Here is a 26,821-nt window from a genome sequence, read left to right as displayed (position 1 = left end):
ATGCTATATTTTATCAATATTTTTTCTGTATCTATCGAGAAGTTCATATGGTTTTTATCTTTCCTTTTGTTAATGTGATATATCACATTGATTAATTTGCGAATTTTGAACCAGCTCTGTAACCCAGGAATGAATTCCACTTTATTATGGTGGATAATTCTTTTTATATGATGTTGAAATGGATTTGTAAGAATCTTGTTGATGATTTTTGTATTCATATTCATCAAGGATATTGGCCTATATTTCTTTTTTTTTTGCTGGGACTCTGTCTGGTTTGGGAATCAAAGTGATGCTGGCTTTGTAGAATGAGTCTGGAAGTTTTCTTTCCATTTCTGTTTTTTGGAATAGCTTGAGAAGAATGGGTATTAACTCTGATTTAAATGTCTGGTAGAATTCTCCTGGGAAGCCATCTGGCTCAAGTCTCTTATCTGTTGGGAGATTTTTGATAAATGATTCAAGTTCTTCACTAGTTATGGGTCTGCTCAGATTTTCTCTCTCTTCCCATTTGAATTTTGGTATTGCGTGTGTATTTAGGAATTTGTCCATTTCTTCTAGGTTGTCCAGTTAGTTGACATATATTTTTTCATAGTATTCCCTAATAATTGCTTGTATTTCTGAGGGATTGGTTGTAATCCATTTTCATTCTGGATTTTGTCTATTTGGGTGCTCTCTCTTTTCTTTTTGAGAAGCCTGGCTAGAGATCTATCAATTTTGTTTATTTTTTCAAAAAACAAACTCTTGGTTTCATCAATCTCTTCAACTGTTTTTTTTTTAAGATTCTATATCCTTTATTTCTGCTCTGATCTTTATTATTTCTCTTCTTATGCTGGGTTTGGAATGCTCTTGTTGGTCTGCTTTTAGTTCCTATAGGTGTGCTTTTAGAATTTGTATTTGGGCTTTTCCTTGTTTCTTGAAATAGGCCTGGAGTGCTATGTACTTTCCTCTTAGGACTGCCTTTGCTGCACCCCAGAGAGTTTGGATTGTTGAATTTTCATTTTCATTTGTTTCCATATATTTTTAAATTTCTTCTCTAATTGCCTGATTAGCCCCTTTTTTCTTTAGTAGGGTGTTCTTTAACCTCCACATTTTTTAAGGTTTTCCAGACTTTTTCCTGTGACTGATTTCTAGTGTCATAGCATTTTGATCTGAATGTGTGTGTGGTATGATCTCAACTCTTTTATAGTTATTGAGGGCTATATTATGACCCAGTATGTGATCTATCTTAGAGAATGTGCCATGCACACTTGTGAAGAAAGTGAATTACCTAGCCTCGGGATGTAGAGTTCTAAATATATCTGTCAAATCCATCTGGTCCAATGTGCCATTCAGGTCCATTGTTTCTTTAGTGATTTTCTGTCTGGTTGATATATGCATTGCTGTAAGTGGAATATTAAAGTTCCCTGCTATTAGCACATTCTTATCAATAAGATTGTTTCTGGTTTTGATTAAGTGCTTTATGTATTTGGGTGCTCCCTAATTCGGTGCATAGGTGTTTATAATTGTTAGCTCTTCCTGATGGAGATACCCTGTAATTCTTATATAATGTCCTTCCTCCTCTCTTGTTACTGCCTTTACTTTAAATTCCAGATTGTCAAATATAAGTATGGCTATCCAGCTTTCTCTTGACTTCTTGTCGCATGAATGATATTTCTCCATCTCCTTACCTTCAATCTGATGGTGTTCTCGGGTCTAAAATGAGTTTCTTGTAGACAAAATAGTTGGATTTTGTTTTTTTCATCCATTCTGTTACCCTATATCTTTTGATTGGGGCATTTAATCCATTTACCTTCAGTGTTATTATTCAAAAATATGGATTTAGAGTTATTGTGTTTTCTGTAGGATTCATGCTTGTAGTTGTGTCTCTTGTACTCTGTATTTCTTGCAACATTTTCCTCATAGAATTCCCATTACGATTTCTTGTAGGCTGGTTTAGTGGTGATGAATTCCATTAATTTTTGTTTTGGAAAACCTTTATGTCTCCTTCTATTATGAATTGCAGGCTTGCTGGATAACGGATTCTTGGCTGCATATTTCTTCTGTTCATCACATTGAAGATTTCCTGCCATTCCTTTCTGGCCCACCAAGTTTCATTAGATAAGTCTGCAACCACCTTGATAGGTGTCCTTTTGTATATTAGAGCCCGTTTTTCCCTTGCTGCTTTCAGAATTCTCTCTTTATCCTTATATTTTGCCAGTTTCCTATGATATGTCATGCAGAACATCGATTCAAGATATGTGAGGGGCTTCCTCTGTGCCTCTTGGCTTTCAATGTTGTTTCCTTCCCCATATTGGGGAAGTTCTCACCTATAATTTGTTCAAGTACCCCTTCAGCCCCTTTTCCTCTCTCTTCTTTTTCTGGAATTCCTATGTTCCATTTGAGTGTATCACTCAGTTCTCAAATTTTCCTTCCATGCTCCTGGATCAATTTATCTCTATTTGTCTCTGCTTCCTCTTTTTCTATAATTTTGTCTTCTAATTCACCTATTCTCTTCTCTGACTCTTCAGTCCATTCAGTGGCCTCCTCCATTTTATTATGCACCTCATTTATAGCATTTTTTAATTCATCACAATTATTTTTAAGGTCCATATTTTATGCATCAATGGCTTCTCTGATGTCTTCCAGGCCTTTTTCAAGTCCAGCAATAAATCTTATGACTTTTGTTCTAAAGTCTTGGTCAGTTGGGTTTCTTATGTCTGTTTTGACCAATTCTTTAGCTTCTTTCTGGAATTTTTTTAGAGGAGGGTTCTTCTGTTTCATCATTTTGGCTAGCTTTCTGCATCTTGTCAGTGTTAAAAGCTTGTTATTTGCTCTGCACCTGAGAATACTCCTATATTAAAGGAGGCTCATTGACTGTCCAGGCCTGTTCGTTCAGGAAGTATTCTTTTAATGGTGTTCCTTGTTCTCTCTTGTTGACAATTTGGTTATTTTATTTCCCTATTCATGGTGATATTTGGGACTTTCTACCATGTGTACCATGGCTTGCTTCTTGAGGTAGCCCTGGAAAGGAAAACGGAAGAACAAACAAAAAGGGAACAAAAGGATGCAAACACACTAACAAGCAAACCAAAAGGAAAAGAAAAACCAAACAAACCCAAAACAACAAAAGAGAAAGGGCAGTCTAAAAGCATAAAACCAGAAATCCCAGCTATAAGTAAATAGCAGGGTGGAGGAAGTGCTAATGGACGAGCATATACAAAGAGAGAAATGACAGGGGTGGGGAAAAAGTGAAATTGAACATTGACCAGGCAGATAGAATGAAAGGCTTAATTCAGATAGAGAAAAGGGAGAATATGGCAGGAGGTAAGAAGAAAAAAAATGAAGGTAATGTTACCCTGAGAATCTGTATAGTGTGATTATTTCAGAGAGACAGAAAGGAATGTAATGATGGAAGTGAAGAATATGCATCAAGAGAATGGATTATATATGACTGTTTAAGCAAACCTATGACCAGAATCCCCAGTCCAGTGGAAGGTAGAGATAAGAATGAGATAAGGGAGAATATATCTGAATAACAAGAATTGATCTAGAGTTAATCATGACAGTGCATCAGTGCTGATCTTGGGAGAGGGTCTGTCTGTTTCTGCAGCATCTATCGGGCTCCTGTCACAAAGGAGCTACTCAGTAGGATATGGCTCCCTCAGGCCCCGCCTTGGTGGTTGTGGGCAGAAAAATGGCAGTGCCCCAGTCCCTTCTCGAACCAAATGTTGCAACTCATTCTTTTGGATCCCATCTCACTGTGCCACGGACACAGCCAAGGTGGGCCTTGTTTTATGTCCTACCCCCAGCCTCGTTTCCAATTCTTATTCCATGTGCAATAATGATACTGCCTGAAATGTAATCCCACGAGCCCAGGCTGGGACTCTTCCTAGCTGGGGATCAAATAGGGAAGAAGTTTCTCCTTATGGTGACTGAGTCCCTTGCATACAGTCTGTACTGGAGGGAATTTTTGGGACCAGGGCACCCAGCACAAAGAAGTGTCTGCAGTTAGAGACAGTATCTCTCTTCAATCACCCTGTGGTTAGAGATGGGAAGATAGGATTCCTGTCTTTCCCTGGCAGAGGTTTTTCTCTTCTCCAGGGACAGTTCTACCAGCAGTTTCAGCCGCTCTTTCTTTTCCCTTTGTCTGTCTGCAGAAAGGGCTCCCTCCCCTCCATGCTTCTATGTCCTGGCCCGTTTTTATCTTCCTCAGTTCACAATCATGCACTTATGAGGCTGTCTTCTTAGTAGACTCTGTCTCTTTTCCTCCCAGACTCATTAGGTTCACAGTCCTTTGGCTTCAGCCTTTGTTTGAGAGATGCAGGCGGGAAGTATGGAACTCCCTACTTCTCCACCATCTTGCCTCTTCTCCCTTTATTTATTTTAAAAAATTATTTATTTTTGAAAGAGAGAGACAGTGTGAACAGGGAAGGTCAGAGAGAAAGGGAAGGACAGATTCTGAGAAAGGCTCTAGGCTTTGAGCTATTCACACAGAACCCAATGCAGGGCTTGAACTCTCAAACTGCGAGATCATGACCCCAGCTGAAGTTGGACGCTTAAATGACTAAACCACCCAGGCGTCCCTGACGTGGACTTTTAAAAATATTACTTTCCTAGATATTGGACTTAGCCCATTTTCTAGAAACTCTTATAATTTCTTGAGATTTTTTTGGCAAATTTTATGTGTGATTCAAGTTTTGTTTTCATCAGTCTTTCTAGCTGTGTTACATATTTTTGGCTAAACTAAAAAAGTAGAAATTAATTAAACCTAATATTTTATTAAAAATCTTTTAATTGTATTAATTTAAAGTAATATGTAAGAGACAGTATGTTGCCTGGGAATTCATCAATAGTCCATGATCTCTGTTGTTTCTAGATGTGTGTGTTCATGTGTGCATGCACATGTACCTGTGTGTGCATGTAGGATCTGGTGTTGACAATTATCTGTGAGCTCATTATTGAAGTAGAAGGAGTAGTTAAGTAAACTATGCAGGTGTGCAGCCACTGCCCTTTCTTAGTCCATGTTGTGGAACGTATACTCTGCCAAGGGCAATAATATATAAGCCTCTTAGTGAGATTATAAGAGACTGACCTTGATTTTGCATTTTCGTTCTCTACGTTTCTATTAATTGTTTATCTTCATCTCTAGATATCATATCTAATAATTGCCTAGCCTTACATATTTCTATTCCTTTATTTCCCAAGCACTATTCATAAGTGTGCTAATAAAGAGTTAAATTTCTGAAGTCTGAAGTAAACACTTTAAATGACTCTTCTCCAGTGATTATTCTAAGCCAGTTTTTGAAAACCAACTTGACATGGGTCAGGGCAAGAAGAATTCACTACCACTGATGATATCTGAAGAGAATGGAAGAAAAGTCATATTTAAATCACAAAACTGTGAATATGTACTAAGGGAATAACAAATTTGGTCAGGACCTTTAACTACAGACTAATTTATAAGAAATAGAATTATTTACAGGGGTATAACAAAATCTGTTTGTCAAATCTAAGCATTTTTAATGTTAAATTTCACTGTTGGCCTTTTCTCTTCTCATAAGGAAAAATAAAGATTGTTAGTTGACATTAGAGAACAAACATTGCTGACATTTGTATCACTCTAATAATGGTATAGAAATTTAATTAGAAGCATGAGAATTTTTTTTAATCTAGTAAGTGTAACAAAAGCACTACTTTAATAAAAATAATGGTATGAAATACATAATAAAATACCTAGACATGTACTTAGATGTATATAAATAATTTATATACTTTTAAAAAAGAAAAACATAGTTTAACAATCATGTATTACCGTATTTTAATTTGAAGCTATTATCTTCTGATAGCCAAAAATGTTATATATCTCTGGGGATACATCAATATTTGGAATAATTTGGCTCCTTTTTTAGGATTAATTACCAAATCTATTATAAATCTCTATTGTATAAATCCAGCTGTGAGAAATTCAAATACATAAGTAAATAATTAAAATGAATTTTAAAATGCTTAAACATTTTCATGTATTTTAAAAATTAGTAGTCTTGAGAACCCATATTTTTTTCTAAGAGGGAAGCAGGAGGGCATAGTTTCTACCAGTGATCAAGGATTTTATTAATGGATATACAGGTAGGCAAAAAAATTTAACTTTTTAGTCTCACCTTTTTGTGTGTACCATTTTGCTACTTCTAAGAATAAACTTTAAGAAAATGAATTCTAGTCATTGGATATTTTATAGTCTTGTGTCTTTTGCCGATACTGGGGACATTAGCAAATATCATGGTATGCATTCTATTTATTTTCAGAGGCAACGTCTGAGGAAATAGGAAATATGATTACATAGTTGCAAAATAGCTTCTGTCTTGAGGCAGTTGAGTATGCTCAAAAAAGTCAGTTGTACCCTTTCTGTTTTAATTCCTGATTATGGGTAAAAGGAGAGGTGTGATTTGAAAATGTCATCGAAGAGAAAAAGAGATACTGGAATTCACTGGAATCAAATAGTAATATGCTCATCTACTCTGGTGCTATGCTCACTTCAAGAATTTCAGCCTCTATGGAGCACCTTTCCCATGTTCCTTTATTTCCCTTTACTCACTATAAATTCAGGTGGTTCTTCTGTTTGATTTTGAAGCTATCAACTCAGAACTAGCTTTAGTGATTTTTTTGTTAGCACTTTGGCAAAATCATAAGAAGTAAACGCTTGATAAAATGTCAAGAATATAGTTTCTGATTGTAAAGCAACCAGATAAGCAAAACAAAATCATAAATCTAAGTAATAGAGAAAATACATAGTACATTTGATCACATATGCTTTAGAAAGACTGAACCTACGTTGAAAATTAGCACTTCATAGATCAATGATATTCTCAAGTTCCTTTTCTAAAATATATTAAAAGAGTGAAAAAAATTTAGATGTGAAAATGTGAGCAGGTATAGCATTAGTTCTCAGTTGTTTTTAACACATATAAGTATATATACTCTCATACTTGAATGATAAGGGAAAAAGAATTGGCCAAATTAAGGAAAACAACTTATCATATATATACTACCAAAATATTATTTTAATTATTTTTAAAATTCCTGGCTGACACATTTGAAATGTTCCCAGTCCTGCCTTATATAACTCAGAAAACACAGACTCAACATGACTTTCAAGGACAAGTCTGAATAGTAATGTTTCCATTTTTGGTCTCATGGCAGAAAGAGTTTTATTAACCAGTGTAAGCTCTGGAATGTCAAAAGTGTGATAGGCAGTATAGACTCCACACACAAAATAAATGTACAGTGATTTTATTCTAAATCGCTTCACTTGAAAATATAACATAAAAATCTAGAGAGAGGAACTAAGAGTAAGTAAGTGCTCTAAAAATGAAAGAGGTTCAAAAAAATGGAACTCCTAGGATTAAAAATGCTCCTGCATTTGGGTTTGTGATGTGAACAATCCCAATAACTTCCCTTATATCCATCATAGGGGATGCATAACTAAGAGCTACTCTGATGGGTGCCAAGCATCATTGTTTCACAGGCAGGGGGTGCCGATGGTCCAGAAAATAACAGATATTGTCCCAAACCTGTTCCTCCATTCTTGTAGTATATAGTAAAGCATTTCACAGAGCAAACTGTATGGCCAGACATTGTGCATACTCATTTAGGAATTTTCTAATAACAGTTAGGATAGTGTGACAAAGTCTTGGAAACACTGGAGCTCCTAGGCAAGATGTCTCACTTCTAGAATGCCCTTCCCTTTGACTCCTTCTTTCTTTCCTCTCTCTTAATTTTATACTCTCTTTACCCTGTTGATCTTTACCAAAAAAACTTTGTATGCCATGATGTTTAAAAGACTGAAACACCATTCTGTGGTTATATGTGATTCCAGTGTAATTATAATTACAGCTTTAAAAAAGCGAATCCCTCCTTTTAGATTGTAATTTTTATCCACAGTCATCTGGGCATATTGCCCTTACCCCTCCACCTGGCACCATTCATTCAGAAACAGTTTATTGATATTCAATTGCTTGGAATCTGTAGTGAGAAGTACAAGCGACATCTCTGTTCTAGTGGATCTTCTATTCTAGTAAGTAGAGACAAACAAATGACTAGGCTAATATATAAGAAAATACTGAGTTGTGAAAATGTTAAATTAAAAAAATGATAGAGATTGAGGGTAAATGAGAAGGAAGGGTAAATGAGAAGGAAACTCATGAAAAGCCTCTCTGGGCAAGTGGCACTTAAAATGAGTCTTGAACACTAAGAAGTAGACATTACTTAGAGATACGGAGGAAGAACACTTAACACAAAGCAAAATACCTTCGCAGATTATGGAAGAGAAGACTAGTGTGGCTGAAACATAATATCAGAGGGCAAGAATGGTATGCAACCAGATTATACAGGTAGGCAGATGCTAGATTGTTTGAGATAGATAATTTGTATTTTCCCTCTTCGTGTGACTAATGTGACTCCATTGGTTTTTATACAGAGGATTGACATCTGGTTTGTAGTTGAGAAGAGAAGGAATGAAGAATGGACTGGAGGACCTGGAGGTTCATAACAACCTCTATAAGCGATGTCTCAGTGGGCTAGTTGCCAAAGAGAATAGTAGGATAAGGAAGTGGAAGGAGTAGGTGTAGAGAACAAAATATTTTTCAGTGAAGAAGAACAAATGTTAGTGGGAGGGGTTTGTTGAGTCAAGAGAGTTTGTTTTGTGTGGATTGGTGATGGGGACCTTCAGTAGAGAAGGAGACGATGACGATACCAGAGGTGGCAGGTAATTTTAGGAGAAAAGTCCTTCTAAAAGTGAGAGAAGGTGGGATAATGTGTAGAACATCGTACCATATCTTTCTCAACAGATGCTCCTTCTGTATTTCCAAGTTCATTTGACACTAGACATATGGAAATTTTGCTAAGCACCATAGCCAAAAATTTGCTTGGAATGGTTCTTGTTTAATAAAAAAACTACAGTACCTAAAAGATGACAAATAAACCCCACACAGTTGAGAAGAAATATTTTTGGCATTCAGTTCAGGGGACTATTATTTTAATTACCTTATTATTATTATTATTATTATCTTTCAGGTGCTTCAAGAAGACCTAGAACAGGAACAAGTCAGGGTCAATTCTCTCACTCACATGGTGGTGGTGGTTGATGAATCTGGTGGAGAACAGGCAACTGCTGCTTTGGAAGAACAACTTAAGGTCAGATTATTTTTCTTTAATACACTGATGCTATCACTGAAAATAATTAATTGCAATTCAGAAAATGTTTAGAAAATTTATAATGTAATTTGTATATTACGAATATTTACAATGTAGTATATTAAACTAATTCAAATTATGTCCCTTTTGTGCACATTTCCCTTTCATTAACTATCCACTATTTATTCATAGTATTATATAATTTAAAAAAAGACAAATCTGTATTCATGTATTTCCCCAAAGGCTGGTTTTTTTTTTTTGTAATTGAACAACATGTATTTGAGAAGTGGTCCGACGATACTGCTTATGCCCTCTTCAAACCTACAGTCGAGGCGGGGTGGTGCCGAGGTGGCTCGGTGGGTTAAGCGTTCCACTTCGGCTCAGTTCATGATCTCACTGTGCTTTTTAGCCCTGGGATTTTGTGTTGATGGTGCAAAGCCTACTTCGGATTTTGTCTCCCTCCCTCTCTGCCTCTCCCCTACCTGTACCTACACACATACACACACACACACACACACACACACACACACACACACACGCGCGCGCGCGCGCGTGCTCTCTCTCTCAAAAACAAACGTTAATAAAAAATTTGTGGCTCTCCGCATGGATCCACTGCACCAGTAAAGTCTGTGAGCCCGAGCTTAGGCTCTACCAGCCTAAACCCGTACTAAAGCCCTTTGCTTTTGCAAAAAAAAAAAAATTTTTAATTGAAAAATTTTTTTAAAAACAACAGCTGAGAAGAGGACAAAAGTGAAAAAAAACACAAAAAGATTCAATAAATTGAGAAAGTCAACACCTTCAGTATATTTTTTTTTTCCTAGAAAACTTCAGTTTTGGTCTTGATGAGGACATAGCAGCGCATTTAAGTTATGGAAGTTTTGTTAGAGAAGCAAGCCCTCATTCAACCTGAGTCATAGTAATTGTGTGCTTGGGAATATAACCAGTACATAGTAACAAAGGGTAATGTCGTTATTTTCATATTTTTATCTTTTCTTAATAATTGGAAACAAGCAGGTTTTACTGTAAAAAAAAAAGTAAGAAAAAAAGTATTTTCAACAAAGCAATATGTCCATTTACAAAAACATCAACATTAAGGAAAAATAGAAGAATTTATTGTTCTGAATGTGACACATACATTCATACACACACACACACACACACACACACACACACACAACTGGAAATTATACTTGAGGCATTCATTGTACCCATGAAATCATGAAATCCCTGCCTTTTCTTTGTGATTGTTAGGAGCCAATAGTCTGACATGTCTAAGAATCCAATCATTGTGGGCTTAAATAGCTTTATCAGCCCAAGGTTGTTCTAAACATTGTTTCTCTTACCTAACCTATAACACAGTTTCTTGAAGCCTTATCTCTGTTTTCTTCCCTTTTGTGTGAATTGTATTTTTTTATCTGAGGAAAATGTCATTTCCTCAGGTTACTGCTTTAGACTGCTAGTCTTTAACAATGTTATCTTCCTCTCTATCATTAAATGACAAAAAGAAAATTCTTGAACTGCTACCATCCAGCATTTGACATATATTATTCACCAATGTTAATTGCTTATGATTCAGTGAAATTGCAGGGATTACAGATAAAAAAATGGTTTGTGACACCTGATATTATAATACATCATCATATATATGATCAGATAAACTGCATACACACGCCACGTGTGACCAGTTGAAGGACTGCACTGATAGGCCACCTCTGTGACCATTTAAAGGATTCCATAGTTCTGATAAAATAGTGCTGTAATTAATTATAGATGGGCAAAAATCTAATACTCAGCATTCCTCAGAAATTTTCAGAAAAGATAAAAGATGGCTAGGGGGCAGAGTTGGGAGGGTGACAGGTTAAAAAAATTAAGGCAGACATTTTTCTTAATCATAGACTATTTCTAGTTGAAACAACTGAAAGACATCCTCTTTGGTATTACTGGACTTAGTAGAGCTAGTTTTAGAATATAGCCATTCCATGTTGATGTCCGTGTCATGAGGCTGGACCATCTTGAAAACCAGTCCGTAGCACTTGTAGATGTTGACTGGGTTAGATCTTAATTAAGATAAATTGAGTTGTGTCCCTAAGGTTTTCTATATTTGTTATCCTATGTGCTTTCATTTTCACCGTTTTTTCTGACTTTTATTTCTTCAGCCCAGAGACATCTGCTGAAGTAGCTGTGCATGTATTTTCTACTCCTAAATTATATAGACTTCATCTGCATTTGTCTGTGATCACCTCCCATTAATTAGTGTTGACCACTGCTTCCTAGCCTCCTCTTTTCAACTCAACCCTATTTTCACTTTTGTTACCATAATTTCTCTCTACACTCCCCCATACTGTGCCCTCTCTTTTAGCTAATCTAGGCTAGTGTCTAAAAGGGCAGAGTTGGAAGGAATTCTGTGGCGAGAACGCTCTAGCTGTAAGTTCCGTCAGTTTCTTCAGTGTTAGAGAAATACATCCTTGAATTCTGTGCCTTATTTGACCTTTGGTTTGACTTTCTCTGGAATGCTGGGCTCACATTTGACTTTAAAATTTTGATGATTCTTTTTAGGTTCTTTGCAAGTGATATGATCTGGTCGTAACCTGGTTGAATTTTTAAAAGGAACGGGGAGAGGAAGAGAAGTGGGTAGAGAAGGAGAAGGGGAGAAAAGTAATAAAGGAAAAAAAGATAAACAAATACATTAGAGGAGTCACTTTAACAGCAGCACAAGTATTCTCTGCACATAATAAGAATTCCATGTGTGCTTCAGAAAATGTGGAGTGATACTGTTTTCTGCTGGGCCCAGAGGAATTCCATTAGGATAGGAAGAATTTTAAGAGAGAAAAACAGGCATATGGACTCTATATAAGGGGAAAAAAACTGGCAGGGATCTGAGAAGAATCCTTAAGGGCTTTCATTGGAGCTAAGTCTGGTCCATAGTTTATTCTTCTAGACTTGTTAGTGTTGAATGTTTATTCCACTCCTTTTTTCTCCACCATTACAATGCCTTAATCTCTTTTACTCCCATGTGCTGAAGCACCATCCAGAGCCTCCAAATAGATAACCAGTGGTCTTTAATTAAGAGAGGCTCATGGGGCAAACTAGGAAGAGAAGCCCTTGATTTAATATAACAAGAGAGCGTTGTGTTCTTATCATTTTGAGTTAGAGCTCTGAAAATATTCCTCATATAATATTTTTATGTGTGTTGACTTAATTCTATGAACTTTATTTTGAAAATTTCCTCTAAATTTAAAAGACTTTTAGAAGTCTTTCTGTTAAAAGGTTTGAAGAAAAACAAAGGTCAGAACACATGCTTAGGGATTCTGAAAGCTAGCAAGGCTTAGGAAGGATAATGTTCTGGTAAGTACAGTATGTTGTAAATTAATTTGATTCTCTCTCAGAGATTCAACTTGTCCCTCAGCAATGTCATCACAGGTCATAAGCTCGTCCTTAACTTTAGAGGGTTCTGAGATATCAAAGCACAGAGTCTGATTTGTAAGCAATGATGCCAGTTAACTAATTTTATTGAGAAATACCTTGGCTAAATAACTAAGACTAGTAATTTATGTACAGTATTCATTCCTGGAGGATATTATCATATCTCCTTCTAAAGTATCTGCATTTTGTTTTTCCCCACGAGTACTTGCTGTGTTCCTGCTATGTCTCAGGGGTTGTATTGGGTAGAAGAGGTAGAAGAGTGAACAAAAAGAAAATTTATCATTACCTTCCTAAGTCAGGAGTGAGTGATCTGTGAACCTGTTGCCTTCCTTGGAACCTAGAAACAATGGTAGCCATTTCTCAGGCTCTTTCTTTGAAATCGAATGCTAATTCCTTCATTGGTGGTCACCATGGCAGGCACAGTGACTACTCTCTTGTTTCTTGCACTCTAGCAGAGGACATAGATATGAAGCAAGTATTTAAAAAAATGAGCAAGTATTTAAAAAAAGATACAACTTATTTCTATGAAGGGAAACAACAAGGTTTTCTGACAACACACTAATCTGACTTCAACTGAAATTTGAAGGCAAGGAATGATTCTCTAGGTAAGTATTTAAGCTAGGGTCTAAAGGTTGTGTTTAAAGTGTGTGTGAAGGGGATTGGTGCAGGTAGGTAGTTTCCAGGAAGGGGAAACAGCAAATCAGGTGAGCCTGGCATCCCCAAGGAACTGAAAAAGGGCAAATTTGGCTACAACCTTGAGGTTCAGAAGAGTGATACTAGAGGAGGCTTAGCAGATAAAAGGGACTTGAGCCTTACCTAAGAGTTAGAACTAGTGCATGATGCTAAACTCTACCAAAATCCAGTCAATAAACATGTATTGAGTAGCAGTTCTCTGCCTGGATGACAGTTGGGACTACAGTGGGTGGGATGGGCAGGGGCAAAAGTCTTGGCCCCTGGTGTCCTTGACCTGCACCAATCAGATGCAATGAAATGTAAAATTATGGCAATGATGAGTTCACTGGGACAAAAACATACATCGCTAGATGACCTATTTACTCTAGAGGGTCAGGAAAGTAGAGGTTAAATTCGGCTACAGTAAAGGGTAGGAAGGTGTTCTGTGCAGAAGAACAGTATTTATTCATTCAACAGCCTTTTCCTGAGTGCTGCTAGCTGCCAGGCAAGTCTAAGCTTTGAGCTTAAGTATGGGCAAAACATTAGTTGTTTCTCTATGAGGCTTACATTCTAAGCCCATGCCATAATAAATCAGCAAGTTGTATATGGTGAAAAAGGTGATAAGAATTATAAAGAAAAATACACTGGGCAAGGGAGAAGGTTTACGTGGGAGTGGTCAAGGGACACTTCATTGAAAAGGTGGCATTTAAGTAGAAACAGAGTAAGGGAACTGTTTTGAAGGTAGACAGGGGCTTTGGAGCCTCTTACATTTGAGCACAGGAGAAAGACTATACATGGAGTGCAAAGAACACCTATTGTACTAGGAGGCTTCTAGTAAAAAAAAGAACCTGAAACATAGGCCTCTAGTTTATAGAAGCTGTTCTAATGAAAATATCTTCCAGAGAAAAGGCAGAGCAATTGAATTCCCATTTGTAGATGTTCTTCTATACACATCACATTTGAGAGTCCAACTCAATGTGTTAATATTGTCTAAGGCAGAGACCCAGGAGGGTTTCTGTCATATAAAAGGCATTTGGAATATTTTGTTCAATGACCTTCATTTTAAAGTTACTGCCTACTATTTTGAAGAATATAAGGTATATCAAAAGAGTGTATACAGACAGCATCCTATTCTGAAGAATAAGCTAGGAAATACAATTTTAGAACAAATTATCAAATATATGCATGCTCAGTTTCTTGCTTATCTGATGAAGTTACTTATTTATTGCATAAAATAATAGTTTTTGAAGATAAGAAAGGTCTCTGAGAGCTAAAATACATTCACTATAATGAAGACATGAAAACCAACTTTATATCAGATGAGAGTAAACAATTTATAAAAATATGTGGTATTATTAAGACAGATCTTTGGTGGATTTATTAAGTAGGTTGATCTAGTAGAGTGGAATAAATATAAATTATTTTGATTTACCTAAAATATTTTGCAAAGCCTTCTCTGAAGGTCTCTGGATAGATAAGGTCAGCCTTCTTGTCCCTATATGGGGTGGTGGAGAACAGCTGTGTTTTAATATATTCTTTCCTGGTACCTGATTTATGTGCCAGAGAATTGGACTGAAAATGATTGGATTCCTTTATTCAACCTGCAGTGTCAGAAAATTTGGGGGAAAGAAGCCATTTGAGGATTTAGCTGGGACACAGTGTACATTTTACCCAAACTAGAGTGAATGATTTCCTCTCCCACATGACTTGAGAAGATTTATAGCAATTTTGTATAAAGTTAGAATGTCACATTCAAATGTCATATACTTGTCTTTCATGTTTTAAATTCAAAAATGTATGTTTATTGTTTGAAATGTTGCTGCTTGTAAAGGTAATATCTTTAAATCAACCGAATAAGTTTTTGATGAGGAAAGTCTGACTTCCCATCCATACATATACATGTGTGTGCATGTATATACATATATGTATACATATGTGTGTATGTAAGTGTATATAACTATACAAATGTGCAAATCTACATTTACATACATTTACGTTTTCTTTAATACATACACACACACATACCTGTGTGTACATATATGGAGAGAGAGACACTTCTTGGGCACAAGATTAATATTAAATCAAATCAAGATAATACAGATTCTTAGTAAATTAATGCAATCCTAGACATGGTATAGTGTCTGCATTACAAGGAGTAATAATTATATCCGTGTTGGTTTGAATGAACTTTGCATTTTAGAATTTTAGCTGGATTTTACCAGGATAGTGGCATCCTCTAAAGAATGTTTATAGAACCAGGGATTGCTTAATTTTAAGAAAAGCCTAAGCAGAGATAAGGGACACATAGTGTCTTATAGAAAGAGGAAGGGCTTTTCTCTGTGTTATTTCAGAAGGTTATATCAAAAATAAGCAGAGGATGATAAGCCTGGTTGTCTTCTGCCCAGATCTCCTTCCTGAGTCCAGTTTCTTCTATCCCACTTCCTTCTGGATAGATCCAATCCAGTTTGAAATCCAAAATGCATCACAGTCTCAACAAGGTGAAAGTTGACTCCTTGTTCTCTGTGTTGCTCCAAACTTCCTTCCTTGACTGACTTCCCCACTTTTGTTATTACATGGCCATTCACCATGTCACCTGTACCAGAAACCTGGAATCGTCCAGACTCATCCCTTTCCTTTCCCTGTGAGCCTCCTGTATGTCATCTGTCACAGAAATACTTCCTTGTCTCTCATAGTCATTATTTCATCTTTGTTCGTGTCACTGTTTACCCAAGGTAAAGTCCTTGCCTGAATTCTTACTTATACGTAATCTAATTTCTGTTTTAAAGTCGGTATTGGCTCTCAAAAGCCGTTTGTTACAGTTTCTCCTCTATTTAAAATCATTAGTCCCTTTCCATTCTCTGTAGAGTCTGGTCACTTAGGCCTGCAATGAATTTAATTGCCTGACCCCTACCTGTCTTTTAATATGTGTCTCCTTTTAGCCCCCAATATCCCTTAACCTATTTTCTATTTCTATAGGCCATTTCCGATACTCTCTATGTCACTGTCCTTATAAATGCTTCTCCTGTTGCTCACAGTACTCATATTGGTCATCTACTGTGAAAACTCCTTTGTGTAGAAAACCCATTTTGTATTTTTCTCCATGAGGCGTTTTTTTTTTTTTTTTCTCTACTTGGTGATGACTATTCCCTTTTTGAAGCCATTGCGTATCATAATTATGTCTCTCTTGTTTGGAAGGAAAATAGTCTGCTGGAAAGTAGTTGTTCAGAAGGCCTCTAGTGTCCTCTTCTCTATCAGGGCTTGGAAATGGGTTTGCAATGAAAAGTATTTACAGTACGTACCTTTGGGATAATTTAGGAAGGGAAAAAGTCTATGGAATGCTAAAATCTGTAGAATTGAGAAATAGAGATTATTTGTGAGGAAGAGTATAAATGAAAATACTCTTGATGTTTCTCTATAGTTTCTAATTATTTACTTGGTGAATAAAAAGCATGTTTAAAAAAAAAACTTCAAATGTAATGGGAATAATTTCAGTAAAGCCAAGTGTCAACAGTTGTTGCCCATGAAGCAATAATTATAATTATTAGCACTTTAGTGTACTCATCATTTTCTAAAAATTTAACATGCATTGTATGAAATGCTATCCCTATTTCACAAATGAAAAAGCCAATGCTTAATGAAGTTTAATCCAAGTTCATATAGCTTTCACGTTACAGAGCTGGGACTCGTAGCCAGATCTGTGTGATTTCTCTTAATCTCTCAATTTCACAGAAGAAAATTACTGTGTGACCTTGAGAAAATTATTACAGGGAAAATGTATGCAAGTATATTGGAATAATAATATTCTTTATGAGTATTATGAATATAAGTATATATGTATGAATATATTGGAATGATAATATTCTTTATGCATGTAATTCTGATACAGTCTAAAGAGAATTATGTCCTTTTTGGTCTCTGAAGGAAATCTAAACTTCACATTACAGCACAAAATTATTTTTTATCAGAGCATCCAGAAAAGCACACAGATCATAATTTTAGGTTGAAGACTTGACAAAGGTAACATACCTATAGTTCCGCACAGCTCTTCACAGTTAACCTCTATCCTGATTTGTAATAGCTCAGAATAGTTTTATTGTTAATAGTTTTTATTTTAAACTATTTATTTTAATAGTTTTATTTTTATTTTAATTAAAACTATTAAATAAATAGTTTTATTTTTTATATTTTTATTTTAATATTTATTAATAGTAATGTAAATGCAATTACATAATGTATAGTTTTGTAACCACCGTTTTTAAACTTAATGTTATATTTCTGAGATCCCTCCATTATGTATATAATATGAGTTTATTAATTTACATGGCTGGATCGTATTCCTTCTTGTGAATATACAATTTAATTATATGCTCTGTTCAGAAAATTTGGGCTCTTTCCAGTTTGGGATCATTATGAATAATGCTGCTATGAACGTAACTGTACATATATTCTTGGAATATATGTATGCTTTCGCATTGGGTATATGCCTCAGATTAGATTTTCACTTTGAGCTTTTATGGTGGTTTTATAATGGCATCTCTTGTTTTTATTTGCATGTAGTGCTGACTAATGAGATTAAAAGCACTATTAATAGCTGTTTCATTGGCTATTCGAAATACCTATTTTTTGAAATGCCTGTTTGTCTGTTGGATTATCTGTATTTCTCTTAGTGATTTGTTGTACTTCTTTAAAGTATATATATATATTCTGGGTTTTGATCCTTTATTGATTATCTATATTAATCATTTCATTTTTTTGTTTTTATAGGCTCCTTATGCTTTTGCTTTTTAGCATCTTTTCTTTTTTTTATAATAGTTTATTATCAAATTGGCTTCCATATAACACCCAGTGCTTCTCTCCACAAGTGCCCCCCTCCATGACCATCACCCCCTTTCCCCCCCCTTCAGCCCTCAGTTCCTTTTCAGTATTCAGTAGTCTTTCATGATTTGTGTCCCTCTCTCTCCCCAACTCTCTTTTCTAGTAAACAGAAGTTTTAAGTTCATTGTAGTCTACTTGAGTATTTTCTGTTATAGTTAGTATATTTTTGTCCTGAGTTAAAATGAAAATATCTTACTTTATGAGCCAAAATATATTCTCCTGGATTATCTTACAGGGACTTAATTGCTTTACCTTTCATATTACAATCCATCTAGTATTTCTGAATGGATGAATGTTGATTTTTTTCTCATTTAGATAAAGTTAAAATAGCAAACTTACTGGAAAGACCCTTGTTTCCTTGACATTATTCATTGTCACTTTTAATCAAATACCTCTACATATATGGGTCACTATATGTATTCATATATATGTATGTATTCATATATATATATTCACACACACACATACACATATATATATGAAATCCAATAAAGTTTCATTTGTATATTTGCCTACAGTTAGACCAATACCACACTGTTTTAATTACTATGGCTTTATGATCAATTTTGACATCTGGTAGTATTGTAAAAGAAAAATTGAACCAGTTGGTAAAACAGGGGAAGGGGAATTTATTCAAGACTATTGCAATTAGTAATCAAGACTATTGTAATAGGGAAGAGATTAAACTCACTTCCACTGAACAAAAGGCAGACGAGTTTGTTAAGTGCTGAAATGAGCTGGCATAAAAGCATTGGAGAAGGTTTATGGGGTTGGGTAGTCAATGTATTTAAGCCATCTCTGTTTGCTAATCGTCCCTTATCATAGTTAGGCTCCTAGCCTGCCAGAGTTTGGGAGACAGGGGTACTGTCTTTCTTGATAATTAGATTTTCAAAAAGGTGGTTTTCAGGTCCTTGAGAAAGACATTCTTGGGTTATAGAATATTTACATCTCAAAGGGGCAGCAAAACATTTACAGTTCAAAATTCTCTAAAGTAAATACTCTAAGAAAATCAAAGTCAGAGGCCTATAGCCAAAGTTCAGTCAAGATGAAGGAAACACTAAATCTATCTTGGCCAATGTAAATCCTTGTGGTAGTTTTCTCCTTTTAAGAAATTATCTTGGCTGTTTTTGTTTATTTACATTTCCTTATAGATTTTCGAATCAGCTTGTCTGCCCCCAGCAGAAAACAAAAACAAAACAGAACAACCTTTCTATGATTTTGATTGGTTTCATTGGCTATAAAAATTAATTTGTAGTGATTTTAATTGGGTTTTAGAACTATATAGATGAATTCTTAGTGAATTAATAGCTTTATTACATAAAGTATTTCATTTCATGAATTTGGAGTAGCCTTTTATTTATTTAGGCCATTATTATCCCTCAATAATGTTATACAGTTTTCAGGATAGTGAGTCTTAAGAGACTTTTTATCAGATTTATTCATTTTTAAAAATATTTTTGATAAATTTGCTGTTTTTATAAATAGTATGTTTTTATTTTTGTTTTTTTTAATTTAATAGTTTATTGTCAAATTGGTTTCCATATAACACCTACTGCTTCTCCCCACAAGTGTTTTTAAAATTTCCTTTTCCATTTGTCTTTTGCTGATAGGGACAAATACAATTTGATTTTTGTTCCTTGGCTTTTTGTCCAGAGATCATGCTAAATTTACTTGTAATTTGAATAGTTTTCTGTTGCGTCACTCTGATGTACATATCCAGGCTGTTTGTAAGTAATTACAGTTTTGCTTCTCATGTTCCAGTCCATGTTCATTAAATCAGTTTTTCTTGTCTTATTGTGCTATGTACTCTAGTACAATGACATTACCATTGATCTGTGTTTGAAGGTGAGGCTGTTAGTAAATCACCATAATAAAGCATGATATTTCCTGTAGGTTTGTTGTAGATCCTTTTTATTCCTAATGTTCTAAAATGCTTTGTCATTACTGGGTGCTGAATTTTATCAAACATCTTTTTTCAGGATCACTTGAGATGATCATTTAGTTTTCTTCTTTATTCTCTTAATATATAAAATCTCATTGCTTCATTTTCTAGTGCTCAAATAGTCTTGCGTTCCTGACAGAAACCAGAGATGATATGTATAATCTTTTGTCTTTGTTGTTAGATTTCTTTGCTAATATTTGCTAACATTGTATTCAGAATTTTCCCATTGGGTTCATGAAAGATATTGGCCTATTGTTTTCCTTGTAATAAGTTGCTAGGTTTAATCAGCTGATTGTACAGGCTTAGGAACTTGCCATTTGTGCCTGGAATTTTCTTTGTTGGGGAAGTTTTAAATGAAAGATTAAATATATTTGATAGACATAAGATTTTCTATTTTTGATTTCCACTTTCGGGTTTTATCTCCATTTTCCAGGTCTTTTTTTTTTTTTTTTTTTTTTTTGTCAGTTTGAGTGGTTTGTTTCTAGGTATTTGTGTTTTGCCTCTAAAAACACAAGTATGTTCATATAAAGTTCTGTTTGGTCCACATGGTATATAATAATGTTTTTATTAGTTACCAATATTCAAAGTTTAGGAAATGTGATACAAAACTATAAATGTCTAGCGTCTGTGGAAAAAGCAAGTGACCTGGTGATCCTTTGACTCTTTTCCTGAATCTTAACCTCAATAAGAATCAAATAGCTCTCACCTTTAGCAGGAACGCTCCATTTAGCTACAGTCCCCATTACTCCCTATTCTCTTACACCTAGATTATTTTGTGCATTTGATTATGTGTACACATTAGAATTTGTGATTCCTTTTTAAAAATTTTTTTAAATGTTTATTTATTTTTGAGAGAGAGACAGAGTGTAAGCAGGGGAGGGGTAGAGAGAGAGGGAGACACAGAATCTGAAGTAGGCGCTAGACTTTGAGCCATCAGCACAGAACCCGATGTAGGACTTGAACCCATGAACTATGAGATCATGACCTGAGCAAAAGTCACATGTTTAATTAACTGAGCCACCCAGGTGCCTCGAATTTGTGATTTCTTATAGATGGCATATTTCAGTGCCTAGAGTTAGACTGAAGTGTAGAGGTCTGTTTTTCCCTCACTTGATTACAAATAAGACACATTGTAGATTATGCTCTTGGTTTAAAATTTTAAAGTAAAAGATTTTCAACTCTTATATAAAATATAAACCTTAATAAACTATAGATAAAATATGAAAAAAATAGTAATTTTAGTGTCATGCTGAAATGTTTTGCTGTATTCTGTATTAAAATTATGTTGTGCTGTAGACTTATCACACCTGGAAACAGAAGCTAATTTTTTATCAATGTCTCTCTAAATATTTACCAATGACAAGCATATGCATAATTTATCACAGTTTTCAGCGCATTTTCACACATGCCTTATCCTACCAGTGACCTGGCTAGGAAGGTCCCAGGGCAGTTGCTGTTATCTCCATTTTACTAGTGGGAAATCTAAACTATACAAGATTTAGTGTTGGTTGAGAGAGAATACCTACTTGGACAACAGTAGAATTGGGACAAGAATTCAGGCAATCTGCACTTCATGTGTGGTGATATGTCCCAAATTCAGAGATTCTGCTATAAGACTGATGCCCATTGTAAGTATTAAAGATCTAGAATTTGAGGTGGAAAAGATAGGACTTCAAATGTGATTCTGTTTTCCTCTGCCTCTTCAAATTGACTATAAATAGCTTGGTTGGTGCCAAAAATTACTGGGAGATAGGTATTTAATAAAGAAGAAGGCAAAAAGGTTTCTAAGACTTTTTAAGTCTAAGAAAGTTCCCATATCGATAACTCTCTTGGTGGTACTCAGCTTTGTGACGTTTCTATACTCTGTGAAATTCGTGTATTACTCCCATAAGACATTAAGCATGAAGAAGGTAAAAAGCACCCTCAAGAAGTTCAGAGCCTATGAGGCCTAAAACAATAAGTAACAGTAAAACCTTAAACCACCAAAGAATATGCAGGAGTGCAATGAACACTGAAAAGGATGTTGCATTGCTCCTTAGGACTCCTGGTGGGAGTGGGAGAGTACAGAGTTTATTAAACTGCCATAGAACATTAAATAATAGCCTGCAAATAATAACAGCATCAACAACTGGGCCTTTCCAGATTTATTCATTAGCACTTAATAAACTCATAAAAATAAATAATGTATGGAACTGACTGTAATGGCACAGGGGAACATGCTTCTTTAAGTTCAAAATCTCACTATGTTTTTAGCATAATCACCAAGCAAAATTTCATTAACGAGTCAGATAGTCATATTTGCCTTTGAAAAAGAAGTCCCTGCAAAAGAGCACATGTTCTTGATCAGGGAGTGTATTTTATGATTTTTAAAAAAAATGTCTTAAGCAAATATAGCAAATATGGAGTTAAAATGTCACACATGTTTTTAGATAAAATTATAATGTTAGGCTTCAAATCCTTGTTAAGTAAGTAAGATAAAATTTATAGTTAAGTCTAGTCAAATTTCTGCAAAATTTAATATGAAAAGACTCCAAAAGGATTCTTCATGTGTACATATCACTTGGTTAGACATATTGAATGTTGCATGTTCTACTGAGTAAATGACATGAAAGAACATGGGCTTGTCACCGGATATACCTGGCATCTGATCCCAGAAACTCAGTCCTGTGGCCTCTTTGGCCTTAGGCATGTTACTTAACTCATCTCAGTGTCTGGTTCTCACTTTTTTTTTTTATTCTCAAGTTAGTCAACATACAATGTACTCTTGGTTTTAGGAGTAAAAGTCAGTGAGTGATTCATCTCTTACTCTGACACCTCTCTTAATGTGACACCCAGTGCTCATCCCGAAGAATGTCCTCCTTAATGCCCATCACCCACTTAGCCCATCCCCTCAGCCACCTCCACTCCAGCAATCCTCGATTTGTTCTCTGGATTTAAGAGTCTCTTATGGTTTGCCTCCCTCTCTGTTGTTATCTTATTTTACCCTTCCTTCCCCTAAGATCATCTGTTAAGTATCTCAAATTCCACCCGTGAGTGAAGTGATATGATATCTTTCTTTCTCTGACTGCCTTGTTTTGCTTAGCATAATACCATCCAGTACCATCCATGTTGTTGCAAATGACAAGAACTCATCTCAGTTATTGTCTAGTTCTCACCTTTAAAGTACACATTGAGAAGTGGCAGTCACAAATTCCTTGAGTTCAGTCAAGAATCCTACAGGATCATTTAAACAGAAGTAAGAATGATATTTTCAGAGAAACCTACAGTGTTTCCCAGTGCATCAGGACATGTTTTCCCACCCCGGGCCATATGTTAGACAGTGCAGATATAAGGCATGCCATTTTATAATATGCTGCTTTGGTTAACAGTTTGTGAAAACATGTAACATTGATAAGAGAATCCTAGAGTTGGCTAAACACTAGTCAGGAATACTCGGCCCCATTTCTAGCCTCATAATGGGTGTTATTTTCTTTCTTTCTTTAAGGTATTTGATATCATTTCCATTTCACCATCAGTAAGGTGAAGTTGCTTATCCTCTTTAACTCTATAGTTGTTTATAAGGTGGGAAAGAAAAATCCAGAAATGGTATTTATCAGAAGGTACAGTACGTATAAAATTCATGTAGCTGGAGAGTATATTCCAGGTTCTTAAACTAAATGAGACGGGCTGCTTGCTATCTCCCTTTCTTATAAATCTTAATTGCTGCTGTGTGGTGTGGTCCATGGCGCATTATTGTTTCTTTCTTAGGGGACATACTCCTGGGAACACTTTATCTCGTAATGCCAGTCTTGATGGGCACAGTTTAGCTCTCACATTCTATCACAGGCCTCCATAAATTCAAAGGTCAAGGTACTTCAGTTTTACCTTCCAGGCTTGTCAGATTTTCCTCATTGCCTTTATCCAAATGTTCCTCTCCAATGATGGCCACTTTTCACTTTTGCTTGAAAAACCAACTCACCTAAACAAAGGAACTCAAATGAGAAATGTCCTTGGCATGTATAACAATATGGGATGTAAACTGAGTGGAAGGGGAAGTTTCCCTGTTGTGGATCTAAGCGGAGATGATAATGGAGTTGTGATTTAGCCCACTACAGTGTGTTACAGTAAGCAGACTGACCTTTAGCTTCTCTTACTGCCAAGACAAAATGAGAACAGAAATAAAAATTAATTTCTTCTTATCACTTTATGAGATATTCTAATTCATTTTCACTGTGTGCATGTTTACCTAGCTTCACAGAAATATGCATTTTTCTAAAAGCTCGAAAGGTTCATAATATTGAAATGGAAACTCAGAGAAACTTTTTTCCTCTATAAGAGAGGTTTCTAATCCTAATGTTGTGATTAAAAAAAAATTATTTAGCTTTCCATCAGCCACATTCGATCCAGTCTTTGAGACTTGTCTAACAATTTGGTTACATCCCTTTAGGCAATGAAGCAGCTTCCTTGAGTGATTATAGAGCTGACTGATAATCTTCCAATTGCTTAGGTCTGTTCTTTGTAATTCAAATCAGGGCCAATATTTCTAAGTAATAACCAGATAAATCCATAAATTCAAGCACTGTGTACATCCATTTATATTTGTGCATATGCCATTACAAAAATCTACCTGTGGGCAAACGTGTCCAGCATACGAGCAAGCAATTTCTAATTCACTTATCTAATTTTACTGAGGTGAGTAAAAAGCTTCATGCCTACATTATAACAGAAATGACTTGGATTCAGTTCATTGAGGGTCTTCTGAGAGTAAGATGGGTTTAAGCAGTGGAATGTATTAATAAAGGATATGTATGCTCTCTTGTGTTAGAAATCTTTAAAGAAGAATATACTTGAAATCTAAACAACTACTTGTAAAGATTTAATAAGTACCTTTCTAGAGTGAGTAGAATAAAATAGATGACCCTTGCTGGTTCTTAGACTATTTGATATAAACGTGATGATCAAACGAAATGTAAATAATGATGAACACTCATGTAACTCACCTCAAATTAAAACTGCTTTCCAATACATAATCTTGTTTCATGTTGGTAGCCATTCTTTAAGGGGTTGATATGATTTTTTTGGAAACAGATGAAATGATTTAGCCATGAATTTCTTCAAAGTCACTTGATGTTGTTTGGGAGTAGGGGATAATAATAACAGACTCACAAAGAATTGCCAGAATCATTACAAGAAAATGATGTTATTTTTATTTAATTTAATTTATTTATTTATTTATTTGTAATTTGAGAAGTAATCCAAGCAACTGACTGACCTAACACTTAGGTCTACGTTGTTTGGCTCCAGATACTTGTGTCTTTCCCCACATAAAATACAAAACTACAAAGTGATAGCATTTATATATTTGGGAAGTTGAATCACAATAAATTATTAAAAATCTCCTCTATTTAAATGATTTTAAATAATTTATGCTAGTAATTTAAATGTGTTTTTTAAAAACTTACCGCTGTAATATATACACCTTTACTCTCTACAGCTTTAGTTTTATGAGATATTTTGTAATGCCATGCAATCAGTCTCTCTTAAATGTGTCTTTCGTAGTAGTTTGTTTGGGCTGCTGTAACCAAATACCAAAAACTGGGTGGCATAGACAACAGAAATTTATTTTGTCACAGTTCTGAAGGCTTCAAGTCCAAGATCAAGGTATTGGCAGGTTTGTTCCATCTGGGGCCTTTCTCCTTGGCTTACAGATGGCCATATTCTCTCTGTGTCTTTACATGTTCTCCTGTGTGCTCACACATCTCTGATGTCTTTCTATGTGTCAAGATTTCCTCTTCTTATAAGAATACCTGTCAGATCGAACTAGATCCCACCCAAATAGCCCCATTTCAATCAAAATCCCCGTGTAAAGGCCCTTGTCTCCTAATACAGTCACATTCTGTAGTAGAGGGGTATAGAACATCAGCATATGAATTTTAAGGAAACACAGTTCAATTGTCCATCAATTGATAAATGGATAAAGATGTGGTATACACACACACAGGATTATTACTCAGTCTTCAAAAAGAATGAAATCTTGTCATTTACAATGACACAGATGGAGCTAGACATTATTATGTTAAGTGATAATAGGTCAGTCAGAGAAAGACAAATACCATATGGTTTTACTCCTAAGGAGAATTTAAGAAACAAGACAGACAATCATGGGGCAAGGAAGAGAGAGACAATCTAAAAGCAGACTCTTAAATATAGAGAACAAACTGATGGTTACCAGAGGGAGAGAGTGGTGGAAGATGGGTGAAATAGGTGATGGGGATTAAGGAGGGCACTTATGATGAGCATGGGTGCTGTATGGAAGTGTTGAATCAATAAATACTACACCTGAAACTAATATTTCTCTATAAATTAACTAACTGGAATTTAAGTAAAATAATTTTTAAAAAGTCATAAATGTTTCAAAACATAATTGTAGATATGTATCAGAATGCTTCTGTGCTGAACTCATTGAGACTATAATGCATGCTATGCATCCTTCAACTAACATCTTCTTTGATTAAGATACAAGTCTTTGTAGACATGTGTGTACAATCATAGGGAAATGGCTATATTTTTTGAAGTTTATTTGTTTTGAGACACACACAGAGAGAGAGAGAGAGAGAGAGAGAGAGAGAGAGTTATCATGCATGAGTTGGGGAGGGCCAGAAAGAAAAGAGAGAGAAGGAATCCCAGGCAGGCTTCATGCTGTCAGTGGAGAGCCCAACACATGGCTTGAATTCACAAACTATGTGATCACGTCCTGAGCCAAAA

General features: G+C 35.3%; 1 protein-coding gene across 9 annotated transcripts in view; it reads left to right on the top strand.

Moving 5' to 3' along the window:
* DMD (dystrophin) overlaps positions 1-26,821 on the top strand; it is a 1,657,593-nt gene that overhangs the window by 218,400 nt on the left and 1,412,372 nt on the right. For all 9 annotated transcript variants that reach the window (XM_029929473.1, XM_029929472.1, XM_029929470.1 and 6 more), the window contains one exon: positions 9,046-9,165. In XM_029929473.1, the coding sequence (XP_029785333.1) occupies positions 9,046-9,165 (120 nt within the window). The remainder of the gene's footprint in view (positions 1-9,045; positions 9,166-26,821) is intronic.

This window comes from Suricata suricatta, chromosome X (assembly GCF_006229205.1).
Source record: "Suricata suricatta isolate VVHF042 chromosome X, meerkat_22Aug2017_6uvM2_HiC, whole genome shotgun sequence".
Taxonomy (NCBI): Eukaryota; Metazoa; Chordata; class Mammalia; order Carnivora; family Herpestidae; genus Suricata; species Suricata suricatta.
The sequence above is the reverse complement of the archived record's forward strand: the minus strand, read 5'-3'. Positions and strand labels throughout refer to the sequence as shown.